The 21,240-nt window shown below is 38.0% G+C and overlaps 1 protein-coding gene across 2 annotated transcripts; it reads left to right on the top strand.

Moving 5' to 3' along the window:
* Positions 1 to 10,687: 10,687 nt before the first annotated feature.
* Positions 10,688 to 16,190, top strand: LOC137737123 (ADP-ribosylation factor 1). Of its 2 annotated transcripts, none has more exons than XM_068476506.2 (9): positions 10,688 to 10,868; positions 10,940 to 11,155; positions 11,255 to 11,293; positions 11,512 to 11,574; positions 12,820 to 12,838; positions 13,924 to 14,035; positions 14,441 to 14,488; positions 14,717 to 14,847; positions 15,775 to 16,190. In XM_068476506.2, exons 2-9 carry the CDS (start codon positions 11,053 to 11,055, stop codon positions 15,806 to 15,808), a joined length of 549 nt encoding a protein of 182 aa, XP_068332607.1. In that variant the 5' UTR covers positions 10,688 to 10,868; positions 10,940 to 11,052; the 3' UTR covers positions 15,809 to 16,190. The 2 variants fall into 2 exon arrangements, with proteins under 2 accessions (XP_068332607.1, XP_068332608.1); XM_068476507.2 differs by having other exon boundaries at positions 10,690 to 10,845.
* Positions 16,191 to 21,240: the final 5,050 nt, after the last annotated feature.

Here is a 21,240-nt window from a genome sequence, read left to right as displayed (position 1 = left end):
TGTATGCTTGCCCCATGGCCTAACCGAGAGTGCACGCTCCTCCGCCCGCTAAGACGGGAGTATACGCTATCTTGGAGGCCCAGTTGGGATTTGTACACTGCCGGAAAGCTTTGTTCGTGGTTAGTCGAGTTGCTGCTTGCTGGGAAGTTACTGAAGAGGCTCCTCGTCTACCCTTGTCCTACTTCAAGACAGCTAGTCAGGGGCATGTTGCATCTCGATACACTGCAAAAGCTGATTCACCAAGGTCATCTACTGTACGAAGGCACTCGTTAACTCTATGACTTGTTGAGACAAGCATTCTTCTCCATTTGAGTTGGAAGAGCTTGGACAGAATGCGTCTCCTTGAGTAGTGGAAATGCGGTAGATTCCGGGTGCAATATTTGAGTTGGGAAATGGCAAATCCATGGAGAAATAGGGTGAAAATGCCCCCTGTTCAATCGTCGGTCCAAAAAATTTAGAGCCGGGTCGATTGAACCAATCTCGGACCGGGTTGGGTTGCTTTGAAGGCCACGGGAGTGGGCTGGGCTTCGAGTTGGCGCGGCCTAGGCCTACGAGGCTTGGGCTGTTGGTTTGACAGCTGCGGTTGCAGCTTAGGCTAATTAAGCTTGGGCCGTGCTACGCCCTTTTGTGGCGTGGGCTTAGGCTCGCTGCTGCAAGGTGGCACATGCCTAGGCTTATGGCTGGAAGGTGAAGCCTTCACTGTGAATTCCCATCTCATCGTGAGTTGCGACGGTGGTGTCCCTTAGGGGTGGTGCCGCTCCATTCGTTGTTACATTGAGCCTCGTAGATCGATATTCTTGAATGTTGGAATTTCCGTTCGTTGTGGTTTCTAGTCATTGTACTTTTCTTTTACACTTTATCAAAGAATTTTTATAAATAAAAATTCCAAGAATAAGAACGTACTAAAAATCTACAAATGAACAAGAAAACGAAAAACCTTGAATGCAAGAGCCTTTTACGAGCGTTTGAATCAAGACTCTTAATGAAATCATCAATTTGTGGATACAAATTTCCTCCTTCTTCTTGGACAAAAATGCACCTACAAAACAATTAACACCTTAGGTCAAAGCCAAGAGCCTCACTTGGCCATAATGAATGGGGGGCTTTGGCCGAAGAACCTCCAATGTCAAAGTTAGAATTTGAGAGAGAATGTGTTAAGAGAAATTTGGAGAATTTTAGAAAGACTTGGACTTAGCTTTTGGAGAAAATGAGGGCTATTTATAGGGGTGTGGCCAACCCTATTTGGAGAAAAGTGGTTTGGCCACTTATGGTGGTTTCTTGGCTCTAAATGCAAGATATTATATCAAAATAATATTTTGCAATCAATTAAGAAATTAATTAGAAAATTAATCAATTATTTAGGAAATTAATCAATTAATTTTGGTAATCAATCCTAATTTGAAAGAATAATTTGGGTACTTTGTGGGGAGGATTTGATGAGGATTGATGAAATAGGTTTTGAATGACACCTATTTTGTTCACCTTTGACCTTGATTGAGTCGTTATTGTCCACTACTTACCCGTGGGAGTTCTGGTGTGCATCAAGGGTAATTTTGTCTTTTTACCCAAAACTTTACGTGTCGCTTCCATATTTTTCTTGCTTATTTTTGGCTCCACAACGGTGATGCAGACTCACCAACTCGGAGTATTAAACCTAGGACCTCCCATATTTTTTTTTATTAGGTAGCCGCAGTCTGCACCCTTATTATTGGGCCACTTGCTGTGATTGAAAAAAAAAACTTATTTATTTATTTTTTAAACTTATATAGAATAATAATACAATAATACATATTTAATGTAATAGCCCGTCCCTAAAACTTTTGATTTTTATAATTTTGATAAGGGAATTTACAAAAATGCCCTTTGAGGCAAAGTGTTGACTTACGTTAACTACCGTGTCATGTCATGTAAGGTTTATTTTCTTGGCGTATCCTCGTAGTACTCGTCGCTAAGGACGCGTGGATGCAAATGGAGCGCAATTTGGAGTTATAACGAAGGAGATATTAATGTTTAAAGTTGGGGGCATTGTAGTAAATTAATTAATATCTAGAAAGCTCCAGATTTTTGGAGTAAAATCTGGTGAGCCACGTGTGTGGCCCAGATTAAAGGAAAGAAAAATAGGTGGTGGTGATGAATTATAAAGGAGGGAAAGGAGGGGCGGGATGCCCAACCAGAAAGAAGAGAGAAAAATGAGGACCAATGAGAAGGGAAGGAAAGGTGGGGAAAGGAGAAAGGTGAGTGGCACCCAACCCAGACCTCCATCCCTTTCACCCGTATACCCACGGATCCGTCCGGCGGTGCCTCTGGGTTCGAAACAATTTTCGATGATTCTCACCCATTTTTGAGGTGATTTTCACCCATTCACCACCGCCAAACCTAATCACCATATACCAACATCCAATTCTAGCCAAAATTGACACGAAATGGTGGAGATTTCACAAAGAACACCTCGCGGGTGCTGCGGAAGACTTGCTCAAAATCCACCAATTCCGAAATGTTTTCCTTCAATTACCACCATCATTAGACTTCCCTTGAGGCCTAGAACAAAGCCCAACCAGTTGTAGGGGCAGTGGAGCATCGGAGATGACGAATCAAGAACACCCATTTCAAGGGTTTTCGACGGGTTTTCATGAAATTAAGACTTTTCCCAGCCAAATTAGCCTTACTCACAGGCACTGATTGTTCGTGACGCCTTGATGTTTGTGGTAGGAGTTGGAGCACGGACTCTAGGTGAGTGGGCTTTTGGTTTTCTATATATATATATACGTATATATGTTTTCCATTTTCCTAGAAATTGTTTTAAATGGATTTATGTTTTTAAATGTCATGTCATACTTGTATTTCATTTTATTATATGCATTAGTATGTATATGCATACTATTGTATGATGCTGCGGAAGCCAGGTAAGTTTCAGGTGAGTACAATATGATGTTAGTGGTTGCATTGGTTATGGTTATACGTAGAGACATGTAGAGCTCATTATCCTACACCCCGGTGTTAGTGCTCTTGCCCGTGGCCAAGGCAAAGTCCTTCACGTGAAGTTCACCTCCCACACCGCACGCTTACCTTAGATCCAAGTTTGGTGCACAGCCCTGCAGTACAGACCACATTAGGTGGTTCCGACTCGTAGGTGACTTGCGATTATTCGCACAACCTTCACGTGATCGTCGCACTTCAGCGTACTTATTTACACCCATCCCTGTCGTACAGACCACATTAGGTGGTTTCGACTCGTGTGCAGGAATTGGTTAATGAGCTATAGGTGCAGCCGTACAAGTTACGTTAGGTGACTCCAGTTGGCATATTATTTTACATTGATTTATTCCACCTCGTTTACTTGTTTTATTACTGAGATACTTGACATGGCATATACTCGGTTTGCACTACTCTCGAGCATGATTTCTATATACGTATGTGTTATTATTTTCTGGGAAATTATACGAGTTTTACAGCGAGGGGTTATAATGTTTTCAAAAGGTTTTTATTAAAAACTTTATTTTCAGGGCCACTCACCCTTGTTTTTGCTCCCCTTCAGGTTTTAGCCGTTGAAAGTTCGTATCGACGAGGATTCTTGGCAAATCTCAATATAGGTGGCTACCTTTGGGGGTATGATCCTTACCCACACTACTGTACTTTACTTGTACTCTGCGTGTGAAATGGGCTCATTCTTGCTCACAATGCACTCTTTTCTTTAGGCACTTTAGGTTTAAATTTATTCACATTTTCCACATCACTATACTTTATGGCTTAGTCACCTTCTAGATGTTGGCCAGCACAGCTCGATTTAGAGTCCTAGTGGACATTCCGGATCAGGGTGTGTTAGATTGGTATCAGAGCATAAGTTGGGTAGTATTGTGTTCATCACATGCGTGATGTCAGCATTTTCAGTTCTTGAACATAATTTTTGAATTTTGCCACCTCGTCGAATACAAAAAATGTGTTAGCTTTTCCTAAGTTTTGGGTAGTTTTGTCAACTTGTCGACATCTTAAAAAGAGCACTTTGGCGAATGCCTTTAGACTTAAAGCGAAGAAATTCCCCGCCAAGGAAAGATGTAGAGTTAGGGCAAGTTGATGGTCTAAAGCAGGGCTAATGTATCGGTAATTGTGTATTATTGGAGACTTTGCCAACCAATTCCATCCTTATCCTCGAGCCATCAGTATTAAACTACCCGAAATAGTTTTGATTCCTTGGCAGTATCCGTTAGAATACCACCTATTAGAATTCTTGCGAGGTCTACTTTTGTCAAGGCTTTAGAAATGTCTCATGTGACGATGGTGCTAGAGTGGTAGCACTCGACGGAAGAACATCCTGGAAAAATCACTTTTGGTCCCTGACAGCTCTAATACTTTTGTGATATTACTTTTCGATCATCAAGAAACCTTGTTAGCTCATTCTTAATTTCGACGTTTCTACTTTTGGCTTGAGACAACCACATAATTTTTTAGTCTTTCGGCATAATTCATCATTTTTGAAATTGTTCTACTCTTTGATATTTTAGTCTGCATTAGCTCTGTTCGTACCCTCAGTTTCACTTCCTAGTATTAAAGGTATTTTAGTTTATTTTGAGTTACTTGTCTATTCTCCATATCATTTCTGATGTTGACAGACTGTCCAGGAAGATCACTTAGACGTCGAAACTTTTAGTCTAGACCATTAGTCCTTAAATCACCCAATCAGCATTCTGTCGAGCAAATTGTCACCATTAGTGATTTATTATTCCTGGAGCTATTGCTGTAACAAACTATTGTGAATTTTGAGTCAAGGAAAAATTTAAGTTTTCATCCGTCAACCCTCCTTAAACTATTGTTCAAGATGAGTTATCTTCCAACCCTTTCGTTGCTAGCGCACAATTAAGTTAAATATTTACACGTGTTTAGATATCAAAACTGTATATTCAATCCAAATATCTTGTACTCTAGATTTCATGGACTTGTTTTGATCCTCAAATTCTTGAGTATTCTTTTAGCCTTCTCGACATGGGTTCTCACTCAATCAGTGAGGAATTCACGATAGGTCGACTTGGCAAATGTGTGCGCGAGTTTCATATCGATGCTAGCAGTAACTATTGGAGTATAATCTTCTTGCAAGTTCACCATATTTACCAAGAAGAATTCCAAGCGATTTTGAGGATTGAGTAGTAATTCAACATGATATTGGTCAAGGTATGAGCATAGGTTATGAGCTTAGTGGTTACGACGTTAATTTTCAAATGTGGCTTGGAACTGCAATTGCCATTCAAAGAATATCGTCAGAGATATGGTTTCTCTAATTTAAGCTTTTAGATCTTATACCCTTCAATTTGGAAAGCAACTCTAGTGATTAGTCACGAAAAAAGCTTTTTGCAATATGTGTTCGTCTCTATGTGTATTTCCACTGCTCCACTCCAGGGTCTTATTGTTGTGGGAATGTGAACGTTGAAACATTTCGAGTAGCTGGTTTGGTGCACTCTAGGATAGTATGGTATCATGATCGAGGCATGAATCAGACGATCTAGGCATATTTGCACATGAGGAGCAAAACGATATTTTGGCATCCTTGGGAACTTCTCACTAGCTTATTGAGACAACAATGGGTGATCAGCATTACAGGCTGCAGACTATAATATCGATGGCTTAATTGTTGGGTTTACTAAGCAAGTGGGCAAGATAGCTCGTCTACGGCAACACTTATTAGTTAGTTAGCTATGGTTCTGACTCGTTCTCGAAGTTCGTGACACGACGAATGTTTGGCAAAGTCCATTTTCATTTTGGGTTTTGATTTTTCTTGCAAATATTTTAAAATTACTTTATTTTTGCCATTACAAACTTTGGGTGAGTTATTTCCACTCTTGGTTTTAAACTCAATACAAGTATTTCCTTATTTTATTACATAATAATTGGTGTTTTCAACCTTTCGGGTTATATGAGTATTATACTACTATGTTATTGAGGAAGGAAGATGGTATGAGTTTGGAGGCATGAAAGATGAATAATTGCAATCCGAACGCGGCGGAATGACATTCTCTTTTATGTAACCACTCTAACTTGATTTCTTTTTTATGTTTATATAAATATGTTCCTCTTTGTTTTCGAGTATCCTATTTGTAACAAGTTATTATAAATTTCGGGGATGACATTTTCTTAAGGGGGTAGATTGTAACAGCCATCCCTAAAAAATTTTGATTTTTATAATTTTAATATGAGAATTTACGAAAATGCCCTCCAAGGCAAAGTGTTGACTTATGGTAATTGTCGTGTCGTGTCATGTAAGGTTCTTTTTTTGGCGTATCCTCGTAGTACTCGTCGCTGCGGACGTGTGGACGTAAACAGAGGGCAATTTGGAGTTATAACGAAGGAGATGTTAACATTTAAAGTTGGGGGCATTGTAGTAAATTAATTAATATCTAGAAAGCTCCAAATTTTTGGAGTAAAATCTGGTGAGCCACGTGTGTGGCCTAGATTAAAGGAAAGAAAGATGGATGGTGGTGATGAATTATAAAGGAAGGAAAGGAGGGGCGGGACGCCCAACCAGAAAGAAGAAAGAAAAATGAGGACCAATGAGAAAGGAAAGAAAGGCGGGGAAAGGAGAGAGGTGAGTGGCTGAAGGAAGATTGTGAAAAACAAGTTCATTTGAGCAACATCAACAACATGCAATTAACAATTAAAAGGCGGAATCATGTTTATATGCACTCAAAAACAAAACTTAACCCATGAACTTCAAAGCCTAGTAGATAGGTGAACCAAGACTCAACTCAAAACAAAGTGAGTTGAGAAATCAATACCTTTGTAGATTCCTCTTTGCATAAGCAAAGGCTAATCACCCAAAGAGAGGGCCTTCATTCCTTGCATCTTAGATCCATGGATTTGGATGGATGAAAAGGTTTCTCCAAGTTCCCAAAATTGAGAACCTCTAAGTCTCCACACCAAGGCATATTGTAGAAGAAATGAGTGACCTTGAGGAAGTAAGATTGCTAGATGTTTTCCTCAAGGGTGGCCGGCCTCTTTGAGAGCAAAGGGAGGTTTGTGTTCTCATCTTTACTCCTTAGAAAACCCTAAGGATGAAATGGCTATAAAGATGTCTTTATACCACCTCACAATGGAGTGGCAAACTTGCAATTAAGCCAAGTTCACTACCTTCCTCTAAATGGCCGGCCATATGGGATTTATTGGGCTATTTGGGCCTTTGTGAATCATTATTCATTAAGTTGTCATACAACTTAAGTCAATGGACTTGACGTTCGAAGCCCATTGGGCCTTAAGGTCCAAAACTATCCCGAGGTCTTCAACGAACTTATTCGTTTGATTAATAATCATATTAATTAATCCTTGCCATAAATAATTAAACCATTTAATTATTCTTACTCATCTCCGTTGAATCTTCAATCTCTACCTTACACGGTGTACGATCCATTAGGTTCCTTTTAGCGAGGCAGTGGGCGATTCAAACTCTTTCAAATCGATTGTGAATTGAAACTTACTTTCAATTCTCCCGTTAGTGATAATACACTTTTAGGGCTTCCACAAACCATGGTTGACGCCTAGCAGCATGTCATGGTTACCCAAGCTAATCAGAAGAGGTGGAGAACCTATTCAGTTTTAGGATTACAAATGCAATACGGTCTTTCTCTAATACAATACTCTTGACCACATTGTTTGGTTTGATAGTTTATTCATGTCTACTATCCAATGTGAGTCTTGTGCTTATATGATTACCTTGAATGTGATTTGGAACACATTCCTAAATCTCATTCATACTTTGGCCAAAGATTCTTAATCATATCATAGAGTATTCTCCCTCAAACAGTTTGAAGGTTAGAGATCCCTTGTTGCGCATTCACTTGCCTCCATGGCTAAGTGGCTTAACCCCAACGATGCCATGGACACCCTCCTGATGGAGTGACTTTGACATAATCAAAGATTAAGGACCTAACCACAAGACAACTGTGATGCCTCAGGTCAAAAGACTAATTTGCATTATCCCAACCATAAGTTCTCATGTGACATGAATATGAGAACTCTTCGTTGATCGTGTTCAGTGAACTCATTCTCTATTGAGCACCTACGTACTTGTCTTGATGTCACACACACCAATGACTCGAGACTAGTCACTCTCCTTGAGAGAAGACATAGCACGTACTGATCTTAACGGACTGTCAATGCCCAATTGACAATCCTATGATCAGGAACGTTTAGGATGTGTCAACGAAAGAATGGTCTCATGAATCTAACTTCTTTAGATCGCATTCTTCCAATCACATATTCCTTGGACTTATCGTTTAAGCATATAACATTTATATGAGACGGCTCAAACAATAATCTTTGCCCTTTACATTTAAACTACATTAGTTTGAAATGTCCGTAAAGTATCATCATATGATTGGTTTTAGGGCACATTTCCAACAGTGGCACCCAACCCAGACCTCCATCCCCTTCACCAGTATACCCACGAATCCGACTAGCGGTGCCGCTGGGTTCGAAGCAATTTTCGGCGATTCTCGGCGATTCTCACCCATTTTTGAGGTGATTTTCACCCATTCACCACCACCAAACCTCATCACCATTTACCAACATCCAATTCTAGCCAAAATTGACACAAAATGGTGGAGATTTCACGAACAACACCCCCCGGGTGCCACGAAAGACTTGCTCCAAATCCACCAATCTCGAAATGTTTTCCTTCAATTACCACCATCATTAGACTTCCCTTAAGGTCTAGAACAAAGCCCAATCAGTTGTAGGGGCGGCGAGGCACCGGAGATGACTAATCAAGAACACCTATCTTAAGGGTTTCCGGCGTGTTTTCATGAAATAAAGGCTTTTCCCGGCCAAATTGGCCTTACTCATAGGCGCCGATCATTCGTGACGCCTTGATGTTTGTGCTAGGAGTTGTAGGGCGGACTCCAGGTGAGTGGGTTTTTGTTTTCTATATATATATGTATATATGTTTTCCATTTTCCCATAAATTGTTTTAAATGGATTTATGTTTTTAAATGCCATGTCATGCTTGCATTTCATTTTATTATATGCATTGGTATGTATATGCATACTATTGTATGACGCTGCAGAGGTAAGGTAAGTTTCAGGTGAGTACAATATGATGTTAGTGGTTGCATTGGTTATGGTTATACGTAGAGACATGTAGAGCTCATTATCTTACACCCCAGTGTTAGTGCTCTCGCTCGTGGCCAGGGCACAGTCCTTCATGTGAAGTTCACCTCCCGCACCGTATGCTCACCTTGGATCCAAGTTTGGTGCACAGCCCTGCCGTACAGACCACATTAGGTGGTTCTGACTCGTAGGTGACTCGTGATTATTCGCACAGCCTTCATGTGATCGTAGCACTTGAGTGTACTTATTGACACCCAGCCCTGTCATACATACAACATTAGGTGGTTCCGACTCGTGTGTAGGAATTGGTTAATGAGCTATAGGTTCAGCTGTACAGGTCACGTTAAGTGACTCCGGTTGGCATATTATTTTATATTGATTTATTCCACATGGTTTACTTGTTTTATTGCTGAGATACCTGACATGGCATATATTCGGTTTGCACTACTCTCGAGCATGATTTCTATATACGTATGTGTTATTATTTTTTGGGAAATTATACGAGTTTTACGGCGAGGGGTTATAACGTTTTCAAAAGGTTTTTATTAAAAACTTTATTTTTAGGCCCACTCACCCTTGTTTTTGCGTCCCTTTAGGTTTTAGCTGTTAAAAGTTCGTATCGATGATGATTCTTGGCAAATCTCAGTATAGGTGGCTACCTCTGAGGGTATGATCCTTACCCACACTACTGTACTTTACTTGTGCTCTGACGTTGTGTATGAAATGAGCTCATTCTCGCTTACAGCGCACTCTTTTCTTTAGGCACTTTAGGTTTAAATTTATTCACATTTTCCACATTATTATATTTTATGACTTCGTCACCTTCTAGGTGTTGGCCAACATAGCTCGATTCGGAATCCTAATCGACATTCTGGGTCGGGGTGTGTCATTTGATATACAATATATACATTATAGCTATGATTAAATTTTTTAACTTACTTTTTTTTAACTTATGGTAAGTATTTTTAGTAGATTAACTTTAAAATTAAAATAATTTTTCCTTAACTGGTTGAAACAGGTTACCTGCGTGTAAATCCGTTAAGGGCCCATTGTTAATGAGTTTTTAACTAGTAACTCAATAACAACCTGATTAGTTTAATGAGTTTTTAACCAATAACTCAATAACGACCTGATTAGTTATTGTGTTGACATGAAACTTATTATTCTCGTATCGTGTTAACGGGTCGTGTAAAAAATTACCAGGTTAGTTACCCAATACTAATAATAGTACACATGTCAGCATCCACGTGTATCTGATACACACAAAAATTTGTATTCCAAGGTAATCAACCCCAAATCCTTTTTGTGAGGATCGTGGGAATCCTCAATCACATCCGTTTATCATACATCGTGAGGTCAGAAATTATTGTAAATTTTTTTATTTAAAATTGAATACAAAACCATACCTAACAAAAACTGGCCGCACGATGTACGATGAACGGATGTGATTGAAGGATTTCCAAGATCTTCACAAAGAAGATCCAACAAGGATCCTCTCTTGTAATCAACGAGCAGAATATTGCCACGTAAGCAATTGGGTCCCACTGAATGAAGAATACTTACGGCACGCTAATCACGGGAATAAAACTCCTCTAAAATTCCAGACTGCGTTACTTCGGATTCTCCGTGTTCCCCAATTTCGATTCGTTCCTCTCAGAAAATTGCGAACGGAGAAGAACAAAACAATTCTTATCTCCACCACCCCCAATTTTCAAATTTCTCAAAATTTCACAAATCCTCAGCAATTTTCACAAGCAGGCAGGCCCTCTCTCTTTCCCCAGGCACGCAAATCTCCCCCCCCTCTCTCTATCTCTTCGTGATCACACTTTTCTCACTCTGGTGGTATTTGCAGGGAGGTAAAGGGTTCTGCGTTCAAGATCCGATCTCAGACCCATAAAAGGATTCAAATCCGTTTGATCTCCGAGCCCATTCATGCGCTGAGGCGAAATCAAATCTCGCACAAAGATGGGCATTTTGTTCACTAAAATGTTCTCTTCCCTGTTTGGGAACAAGGAAGCTCGGATCCTCGTCCTCGGATTGGACAATGCTGGCAAAACCACCATTCTCTGTGCGATTTCACTGCCTTTTTGTGTTTTTTTTTTCGATTTTGTGAAGTGGGTTTGTGCTAATTTTGGGTGATTTCTGACTTGCATTGGGTTTTCCCCAGATCGGCTCCAGATGGGGGAAGTTGTCTCCACGATCCCAAGTTGGTATTCCTTTTCGTTTCTTCGGGTTCGGTTGTTTATGGGTTGTATTTGATTTTCTTGTTGTTTGGTTGCTCACAACTTACAAGATGATGAAAATTTGAATGTAACAAGTCAGTGTACTGCTTAAATGGTAGCCTAGCGAGTTTGTGCAGCTTACCGTGTTACTCGGATTAGAAATTAGATATTTTGTTAAATCATCTCTTTTACTTGGATGCAGCGATTGGATTTAATGTTGAGACAGTGCAGTACAACAACATCAAGTTCCAAGTCTGGGATCTCGGTATGCCTATATATATACCCTACTTGTATCTTCAGTAGGCATGAAGTGAGATATGCTACTTTGATTCCATATTGTGGGAGAACAATGACCTGCTATTTAGAGTATACCTGAAGTTGGAAATTAGATGTGCTTTGATTTAATTAATTTTGTAGAGTCAGTATGAATGTTAGGGGTAAAACTCTTAGTGAGGCAAAAAAACTTGGATACGTATTTCAATAACCTTATAATTGTAACGGTTGTAAATTTGAATACTTAGTGGATCAGAGAACCAGATCCATATCCAAAACAGTAAGGTTCAAACTCTAGTCATGTTCGATTTAGATTGTACTTGTTGATCCTATTTCAAATGACTTATGAGAAGCTGATTTATTGTTGGAATCACATGAATTTTAGTACAATATTAAGGAGATGGTTTTGATGTGATTCACAGCTTAATTTTATGCCTAGGCGACTGATACAAGCTTGAGCTTGATTTGTTCCTTGAATCAACAAACAGGATTGAAAGACACCATGGCTTGAACTCAAGCTATTCATGACTGGATTGGACCTCTATAACCATATTAAAATGGATGCTTTTACGAAAATATTCAAAAGAAAATATGTCGTTTGGTTTTATCAATTTTTCTTCTTTAAGGCCATGATCTCTATTTCCCCAACTGAAGGCGGATGTATTAGGCCTAACTTTGATCACTCCCTCCCCTCCCTTTCTGGTGGTTGGCTGTGTTCATGTACTTAACGTAAACAAAATTATCAGTTAATATGAAATGTACAAAGTTGAAATAATCTAGTCTTTTATCCTGTCATTACAGAGAAGTGTATATTCTTATCTATATTCTGCGTGTTTGAATGTGTTATACTTTGCTTGTTGGTTTTTGTGGCTTAAGTGGAGTTTGTGTTCATGTACAGAATTATTTTAGTTTATTGTATATTGAATTTTCTTTTAAGGAGGCAGTATGCTATGGTCATGATATTTTGGTTTTAAACTTTGCCCTTCATGACTACTGGTGCATTGTTGTAATTTTTGGAAGCAATGTTAACGTGTATTTCCTTCTGGATAATGGAAAATAACTCTAAAAGCTCTTACATCATTTTCACTACTTATATAATGTTTTAATCTTTAATATGATGGATAGTAACTTTTAAAGCTCAAGTTATGGACTCATGTCAGTTTCTTGATAAAAATAAAAAAAGAGAAGTCACGTTTTTGCATTGTTCTAATAAATTTGTTATTGTTTGCTTATACAGGTGGACAGACAAGTATCAGGTATTGTTTCTTTGACTAAATGGTCTTTTGATATGGTTTGATTTTTTGTAAACTTTTCTGTATTTATATTAATAGAAGTATAAGTTATAATATTTTGTAATCTGAAGTGCCAGATGAATCTTGATCAGTACATATGTTCTAGCCTTTTAAAGTGAATCTTCATTGAGGATTAGAACCCTCTGTAAATGGAACATGTACTTGTATTAGAAAAATATCATAAATGGAACATGTACTTGTATTAGAAAAATATCATAAATGGAACATGTACTTGTATTTTATAGGATTTATTGTCAGAACCCTCTGTAAGCTTTGCTTGATTGAAGTTTCAGTATAAATGTGGTTCTGTGTTTTATGATTATTAATTGGATCCAGTTCGGGGTGTTGCAATATCACTTTGATTATTCTGTATGCCTGAATTCACTGTGTAAATATCTTTCTTTATTTTATTGAAATGCTTTGATGGATGCCATTAGTGTCCAAGTAAATTCATGTTGAGATATAGTTTCTCAAGCCAAATTGATCTAATCTAAGGGTGCTTTAGTCTCAACTACACACTAGTAGAAACTTTATGCAAAACACCTAATTGTTGTTAGATAATAGGGCTTTGCCATTGAATACGAGGGATAGATGATGATAGTAGCCTTTTATTTTTTAGCTTGACACGGGACTAAGTTTTAAGATAAAACATTGATATTTATTAGCATTGCAGCTTTATATAAAAATAACTTGGCTGGGTAATATCTTGTTTTCACTAAGGACACCCAAAAGGGAGATCCCTGGATGAGCAGTATGGATACCAGTTGTAAGGGGTAGGTCAAGGTTTGTTTTTCATTTTTTCCTTTTAAATTGCTTACCCATAAAGAAAGTATCCATAGGATGTAATGCTTTATGATTAGGAATTATTAATGAAATTCTTCATATGATGCGCATCTTGAGCATACTATTTTGTGGTACAAAAACTCTTTTTTATGAATTTTAAGGTATGCGTATTGTTGGGTCACTTTGAGTATCTTTTGGTTTGTCACTCCGAGTGATTTCTAAGTTAACAATAAGCTCACCAGACTCTATATTGTTTCGTGCCACAGGCCATATTGGAGATGCTATTTTCCAAATACTCAGGCCATAATCTATGTCGTTGATTCTAGTGACACCGATAGGCTGGTAATAGCTAAAGACGAGTTTCATGCAATACTGGAGGTAACTTATTGTTGGCTTGGATTTGAATATTTAAAGTAATTTTTTGGAATATATAGTATAGGCCTTCTTCTGCGTCATGTATTCTAGCTTCCGTATTGTTGTCAGTGCTCTGTTGCTGTAAATGTAAATATAAGGAAAGAGAAATTGATATAAAAAGTTTGTTTAGAGGGGATATAAATAGATCTAGTTGGAGCCTCTGGGAATCTTACTAATAAAGTGGAAATTCTTTGTAGTGCGAGAAACTTCTGTTAATGTGAATTCTTGGCCTTGGATGTTTGTGATTCCATAATTCTACTTTCTTTCTCTCACTCCCTTGAGTTTGGCTTTTACTTATTGGTTGTGTTCGTTATTTATGTATATTTGTGCATTTGATAGTGGTTTTATTGCTTTTGAGCCCTTTGGCAGGAGGAAGAGTTGAAAGGTGCAGTTGTCCTCATTTTTGCCAATAAGCAGGTTTGTGGAATTTCCTGTTAGATTTGCATGGTTCGGTGAAAAATTGCTGTTTAATCATTTGAATAATATGTATATGTATAAGAACAAGAAAAATGTCATTTGTTAAAAAACTTTGAAAGGGCAGCAGTTCTTACATTCAAGGTTCAGTTTCATATCTTTGTATGTGCCTATTTTTTTCAATCAGTTTTGCTCGTTGTGATCATTTTTATATTTTCTTTGGTTTATTAGGATCTTCCTGGTGCACTTGATGATGCTCCAATAACTGAGGCTTTAGAGTTGCACAAGATAAAAAATCGCCAGTGGGCTATTTTTAAAACTTCTGCCATAAAAGGGGAAGGCCTATTTGAGGGCTTGGACTGGTATGAGTTACTTTTTGTCAAATTTTCTGTAATTCTATTTAGAAATGGTGGATGTGTTCCTGTGTAGTTACACGTGTTCTACACATTTATGTATCCTAGAAATTTTCTACAGTTTTAAAACTGGATGACACTGAACTGACGTTTAAGTGGATAAAGGTTGAGCTAATATTTATTACCTATTGTCTTGGCTTCCCTTGTGAAGAGCAAAGGGGAAAGGAAAAGTCAGGTAACTTGTTGTTGAGTTATATGCTCAGTGTCCATTATTAGAAGCCACATGTCCCAAAAAGCATTAGTTGGTACTTTAGTTGTCAATAAGGTGTTTATAACGATTTTAACCATGAGTATCATGCAGAAACCGAGCTCGTAGAACGAATTTGATAATTTCAGAGTTAAATCGTCAGTGATGGTAAATTAAAATTAGACCTCCAACTGCTAAGCTAGAACAAAAAGCGAGTACTAGAAGTTTTCACATTTGTTGTATACATGCATAATATTAACTATTTATGCTAACACTGTTCCCACTAACGTAGTAGAAATTTCAAGGGTCCAACATGAAGTCATTAGGATTCTTTATCCATTAATTCCCTTCTGAAACCATTGACTGTAATCCTGGTTCCTGCCTGATATGCATTCTGTTTGAGTTTTGCTATGGGAATTGTTATTAGCACTAAAGTCATCATGCACTCCTACGACCTTTATTTTCTTCACTAGGGAGGACTGCAAGGCAACTTTTATGGAGTGCCAATAACAGTTATTTTTCCTTTTCAACAATATGCATAGTGCAGGTTGCGGGGATTTTTTCATAGCATAATTTTTTTGGTGTGCTTAAATATAGTTTTAAAACTTTGTACGGTTACAAGTGATGATGAATTTTCAATTTCTTTTTAGTTTTCAACCTTTTTTTTTACAATATACTTGTTAATGTAGGTTGAGTAACACACTCAAGTCCGGAGGTGGCTAATCTATCGGTTTTGGGAAATCAAAGCTTACTTCTGCGTAGACAGGTAAGGTCAGAATTTGGGAGGAATGACGTTCTGATAGAAAATTTCATTCAAGAGTGCAGTTATGGCTATTGTCCTTTGCCGATTTTTCTTCTGTTCCCATTTTGGAGCAAACGACTGTTATACATGTAAAATTTGGCTCGTATTTTAGTAATTTTCGTGTTTTTCTGTGCTTTTAATCAGTTATGCTAGGGTTTGTTTTGCTTGTGTTCTTCTGTGGTTGGGATATGTAATTTTTCTAACCTTGGACATGGAAGTTGACCAATATTGTTTATTGCCTTCGGGTTGGTTCTTTTGAGCCGAAACTTGAAGAAATGAACCTAATGTGTTTTTGCCGTTGTATTTTTCGTACCTGTCTTAGTTCAGAAAGTAAATTACAGGGTGTTTCAAGATTGTCATTTATAGTTCATGGGAAACGACATTGCAGGGGAGATTCCTTACCAGAGAGGTATGGTCGTTGAATGTCACTACAACATATTTGACCGTTAAATAGGCGATTGTAGTACATGGATGTATTGTACGAAAGTCCCATGTTCACACTACGCGTCGAAATTCATGAGAGAACGATTCTTTAGATACGTTACAAGGAAAGCTTACTTATAAGCTCATGCAAGGTCTCTCCTCTTATTAGTGTGTAGCAAATTTTCAAGCCTAGCATGTGGACACACAAATGGGGTGATGTGGAGCACATGTGGCTATTCGGCTCAACACAATGAGAAAGGTCCGTTAGTCTTTTAAAAGTAGCTGAATCTGACGTTTCGGCCGATTTTTACATCAGAGAATGAATTTAGCTTGACGGAACCACATAAGGCAAAGATCCTGGGACTTGTGTTAGGAATGTGAGCAAAAGTCGAATTTGGCAGGGGATAAGATGGACAAGGAAAAAGTCTATAGGCTCGAGAGAACATTGGTATAAGTTGTTTGTAATACCCGGAACTGTTACAAAATAGGCTTCCGTTGGACTTCGGGAGGACAATGTGATGTTGATGAAATTACGAGAACTTTCACGTATAAGTTGACCAACATACTAGAATTTTCGGAAGAGAAGATGATCTTCTCTACTGCAACAGAGAGACGGTCCAAAGTCTCACTCCAACAACACTGATATTGTGCTTAACTTGTTAATTACAAATTGCACAATTCATTAGGTGTGAAGTTTTTTCATAAAAGATCACGGTATTAGTTGGAATGGGGTTCGGATATTTAAACTCTTATTTTCTCAGAGATACGATCGATGTGGGATATTTCAACAAAAAGTTCATCAGCTGCATGTCTTGTTAGTTGTTCCAATGTTGTCAAAAGTTGAACCCGTGACTCTAGTTCCTGTATTGTGATCCAAACTGAATCCATTATCAGTACGAAAACCACCAGCCTCCGAAAATGCTTCTCTTATAACAGATTGCCAAGGAAATGAGTTAGGCTTGAACACAATAGTTTCTTCAACTCACTCATATGACTTGTTAACCAAATCCATGTCCCATTTAATTCATAATTCGTTGTAGAATGACATGTAAGCTCTGGTGTAGACTCGGGTATTGATTAGGCTAGCGCCACCAAGAACCCTGCCTCTAACAGTAGGAATACCGTCTTCTGTCATGATCCTTTCAACCGGTGTCTTTCCATCATCTTCTTGTTGGAGATCGTATATAAACCCATCTTGAGTCAAGTCGGATTTGTTGCAGGAAGACCTCCCCTTTCTAGAACGAGCACGGAGTTGTTTGCTGATAAAGTTGCTGCCGAGGGACACCCTGATATGCCACCTGCAACTACAACGTAGTCATATTTTTTTTCTAATGGAAGATCAATGGCGTTGTACACAAATTTTTAAGCCGGATAGACTTACGTTTCTCCTTGAAAGATCAGCAGACTTTCTTGTTTCACCTCTAGCTATACTTTTTCGGTTGTGCATGTACATTAGAGGACGTTATGCATGTATAGATACACACGCAACCGAACGACCACTAAAAAGTTGACTTTTCTCCCTCTACTCGCAGGACCCAAACCTTACATGGAACAAGCACTCATGAAACGAATAGGCAGCAAGTGGCCTTTTACCACAGTGGTGGAAATGTGTTGAGCCCTTGCATGTCGGCGTGGGTTTAAATTTTGTCGGTGACTAATCTAATATCTAATATAACAAAATCTATTGGTTTGACAAAAAATAAAAAATAAAAAAGTGAATAGGCAACATATATAGATTATCCACCACGTTGCTTAGAGGCCAAATCTAGAGGTACATTCCAATTTTCATTCAGAACTGATTTTCAGACACCTTTTTTCTTTTTAAATTTCTGTGAATTTATGTTTGTTGATGTTGTGAATAATATGTGGATGGCCCATATGAATAGTCTGTTACTATTTATGCACAGTATTTTCACTATTTATTTGTGGAAAATTTGTAAAGTTCGTAGTGTTATCTTTGCTTATAAAACGAATGAGGCTCACATAAGAGGAAGAGAAAAAAAAGAGAAGAAGAGGAAGAGAGAAAAGAGAGGAAGAGGAGAGGGGATAATAGAGAGAGAGTTATTTTGTACTCTTATTATTCTAAATTATAATGGAAGCACCACCGCTGCCTCGAGGACGTACTCCAGTCACACTGACTGTAGAGGAACCTCGTAAATTTTTTGTCTTCTTTTATTTATTCCACTGCACATACTGTCGAATTTACAACATGTTATCAGCACGAGAAACTCTTGTGTCAGTGGAAAGCACAACACCATAAATCCGATGAAGCACTATCTACCTCTCACCTCCGTCAACTAAAATCTCTCAGAATAAAAGGTATGTCCATTTTTCGTCTCTCCCACCGCGCCAGAAGCGCTCCACTGAATTCCGGTGAGAATTGAAATTAACAACGACTTGCAGTCATCACAAGATAAGAAAACTTGTACCTGACAACTAGTTTCCAGAGATCCAGAAGAATCTCATCAGACTTGGAAACCCAGATCGCGTTGTTTTCGACGGATCTTGAGAACTCCCATGAATACTCGGTTGTCTGAGATGATGATGGCAGGACTGACTCCACATAGGCCACCCTCTCTTATACCTTCATCAACCCCGATGTCATCTATGTTCTTGTATGGAAGTGCTTGCTTCACGATGCCATATTCTCTGGACCATGCAAGGAAAATTGAAGAAAACACGGGGGTGGGAAATGATATTCCTTATCTGGCCTCTCCCATGGAAAAAGTAATAGTCTGTGGGTTTTTGCAGAAAGAAAAAGGGGCAAAAGCAATGGAATGATGCATCAGCACATTTTGAAAAAGCATAAGACAAAATAATAAAATAAAAGGAAAAATGATGGTGCGTTAGACACCAACCAAGATAAAAAAAAACAAAGTTTTTTTGGATTGTTGCACCATGTGAATGAATAAGAAAAAATAATAATAATAAAAAAAAGGGGTAAAGATTTTTGGATGTTGTTACATCATCTGAAAAGAAAGAAGGAAAAATATATATTTATTTATGTGAATGGTGTTGGCTTAAAATACTTTCACACGTTTTATTTACTTTAAAGCAATTTATTTACCATGGACGGTTTTACCGCCTACTGCTTTAAGTTTTGATTTATGTGAAAGGTGTTGAATTAACGCCCTTGTCACAAACTTTATTTACTTAAAAGCAATTTATTTACTATGGTTGGAATTAGTACCTATTGCTTTAATTTATTTATTGTACTTCTTTTGTTACGATGAGTATATACAAGACCTGAAGTTCCTTTACCAGATCAGAACCTGTAGTTTCCTGATCCTCATCATATAAAAATGATTGGACTTGAAGTTTCATCATACAAAAAGATCGGGCATGAAGTCCCTTGATCCTCAAAATCAGGACATAAAGTTCCTTGATGAGTACCGTAAGTTTGAAGTGCCATAGTGTCTCAACTTAATTGTAATAAAAGCCATAAGAGTCTCAGTCTACAGTCTATTAAATAAGGACCAGAAGTTCCTTATATCCATACTCAAAATGGTTTAGCAGAAATATTTGTTAAGCGGATAAAATTGATTACCCACGCTCTACTCATGAAAACAAAATCGTCAAGTTTTCTACATGGTGACATGTCATGATGCATTATTAGTTTGGTTGGGACCTATCTCCAACATCAATACTTCTCAATACAACTCGTGTTTGAGAACCAACCAAACATTATACATTTATGAGTTTGATTGTGTTATCCATGTGCCTATTGCACTACCACAATATATTAAAATGAGGCATCAACACAAATTGGAAATTTATGTTGGATTTGATTCATCATCTATCATTCAATATTTAAAACCCTTGATTGGGGATATGTTTACCGCATGGTTTGCAGACTATCATTTTGACAAGACAATTTTCCCACCGTTGGGGGGAGAAAATAACTTCGTTCCAGAAGAACGATGAGAAAATATCATTCCAGAAGAATGACGAGAATGACCGTTCTAGAAGAACGAATAGAATTTGTCTTATTTTGATTCACGAACTGATCAATGAGAAAATGAAGTAAGAATAATTGAATGATACCATGAAAGTGATGAAATCACATATACTTGCTGCAAATATGCCTACAAGAATTGATGTCCCTGTTAGACAAAATAATGTGGGAGCAAATGATTTATCTATTGCATGCCTGAAGCATGGCAGACCCTCAAACTCAAAAGGTTCAGTCCTTCAAAAGAAGAAGAATATGACACTACTGAACTATTGCATTCCCGACGCATAACTACAACATGCTGGAAGCATGACAGTCGTTGCATGGATACACGTCCTAGAAAGGACAATCCGCGGACATGAGAATGTTGATGTCTCATGCATGAAGCATGATAGACATATAGGTTCCAATGACTCAACTCCTGTAGTGGAGATTAAAATCCAAGCTCTATAACGCTCTAGAAGAGATTATGATCTGTATTCTCTAAACTATGACTATCTTGGAAGAGATAATGTAATGCTCTTGAAGAGGCAATGGATATCCAAAGAAATGAAAAGCTTTTATTCATGCGTATGCACATGAGAATATGGGATCATAGATTAATGATAACCAATGGTAATTTTGGTTTTTATAAGTAGCTACTAAAGTCATCAATGAGCTGTGTTGATATTGAGTCCCGTTCTTTTTTCTGTCAACAAAATTATTGGCCAAAAATGGAGAAAGGCAATTCCATTACAATTTTGTAAGAACGTGGAAAAATAGACCTATATACTTGAATACAATACAAATAGTCAAAAGATGTTGAACCTAGAAGATTACATATGGGCATTTGTAATACCGTGAAATACACTCACATGATATGACACAAGGTTGTAAAGGAATTCATATGAATGGAGAATTATATACGAAAGGTTGTATGTTGCCCACATCATATCTCCATAAGTAAATCCCTTAAGAATATATGGGAGCAAATTGCTC

This window comes from Pyrus communis, chromosome 13 (genome assembly GCF_041283825.1).
Source record: "Pyrus communis isolate YQ-2024b chromosome 13, ASM4128382v1, whole genome shotgun sequence".
Classification (NCBI taxonomy): Eukaryota; Viridiplantae; Streptophyta; class Magnoliopsida; order Rosales; family Rosaceae; genus Pyrus; species Pyrus communis.
This window is presented reverse-complemented; position numbering and strand designations above follow the sequence as displayed.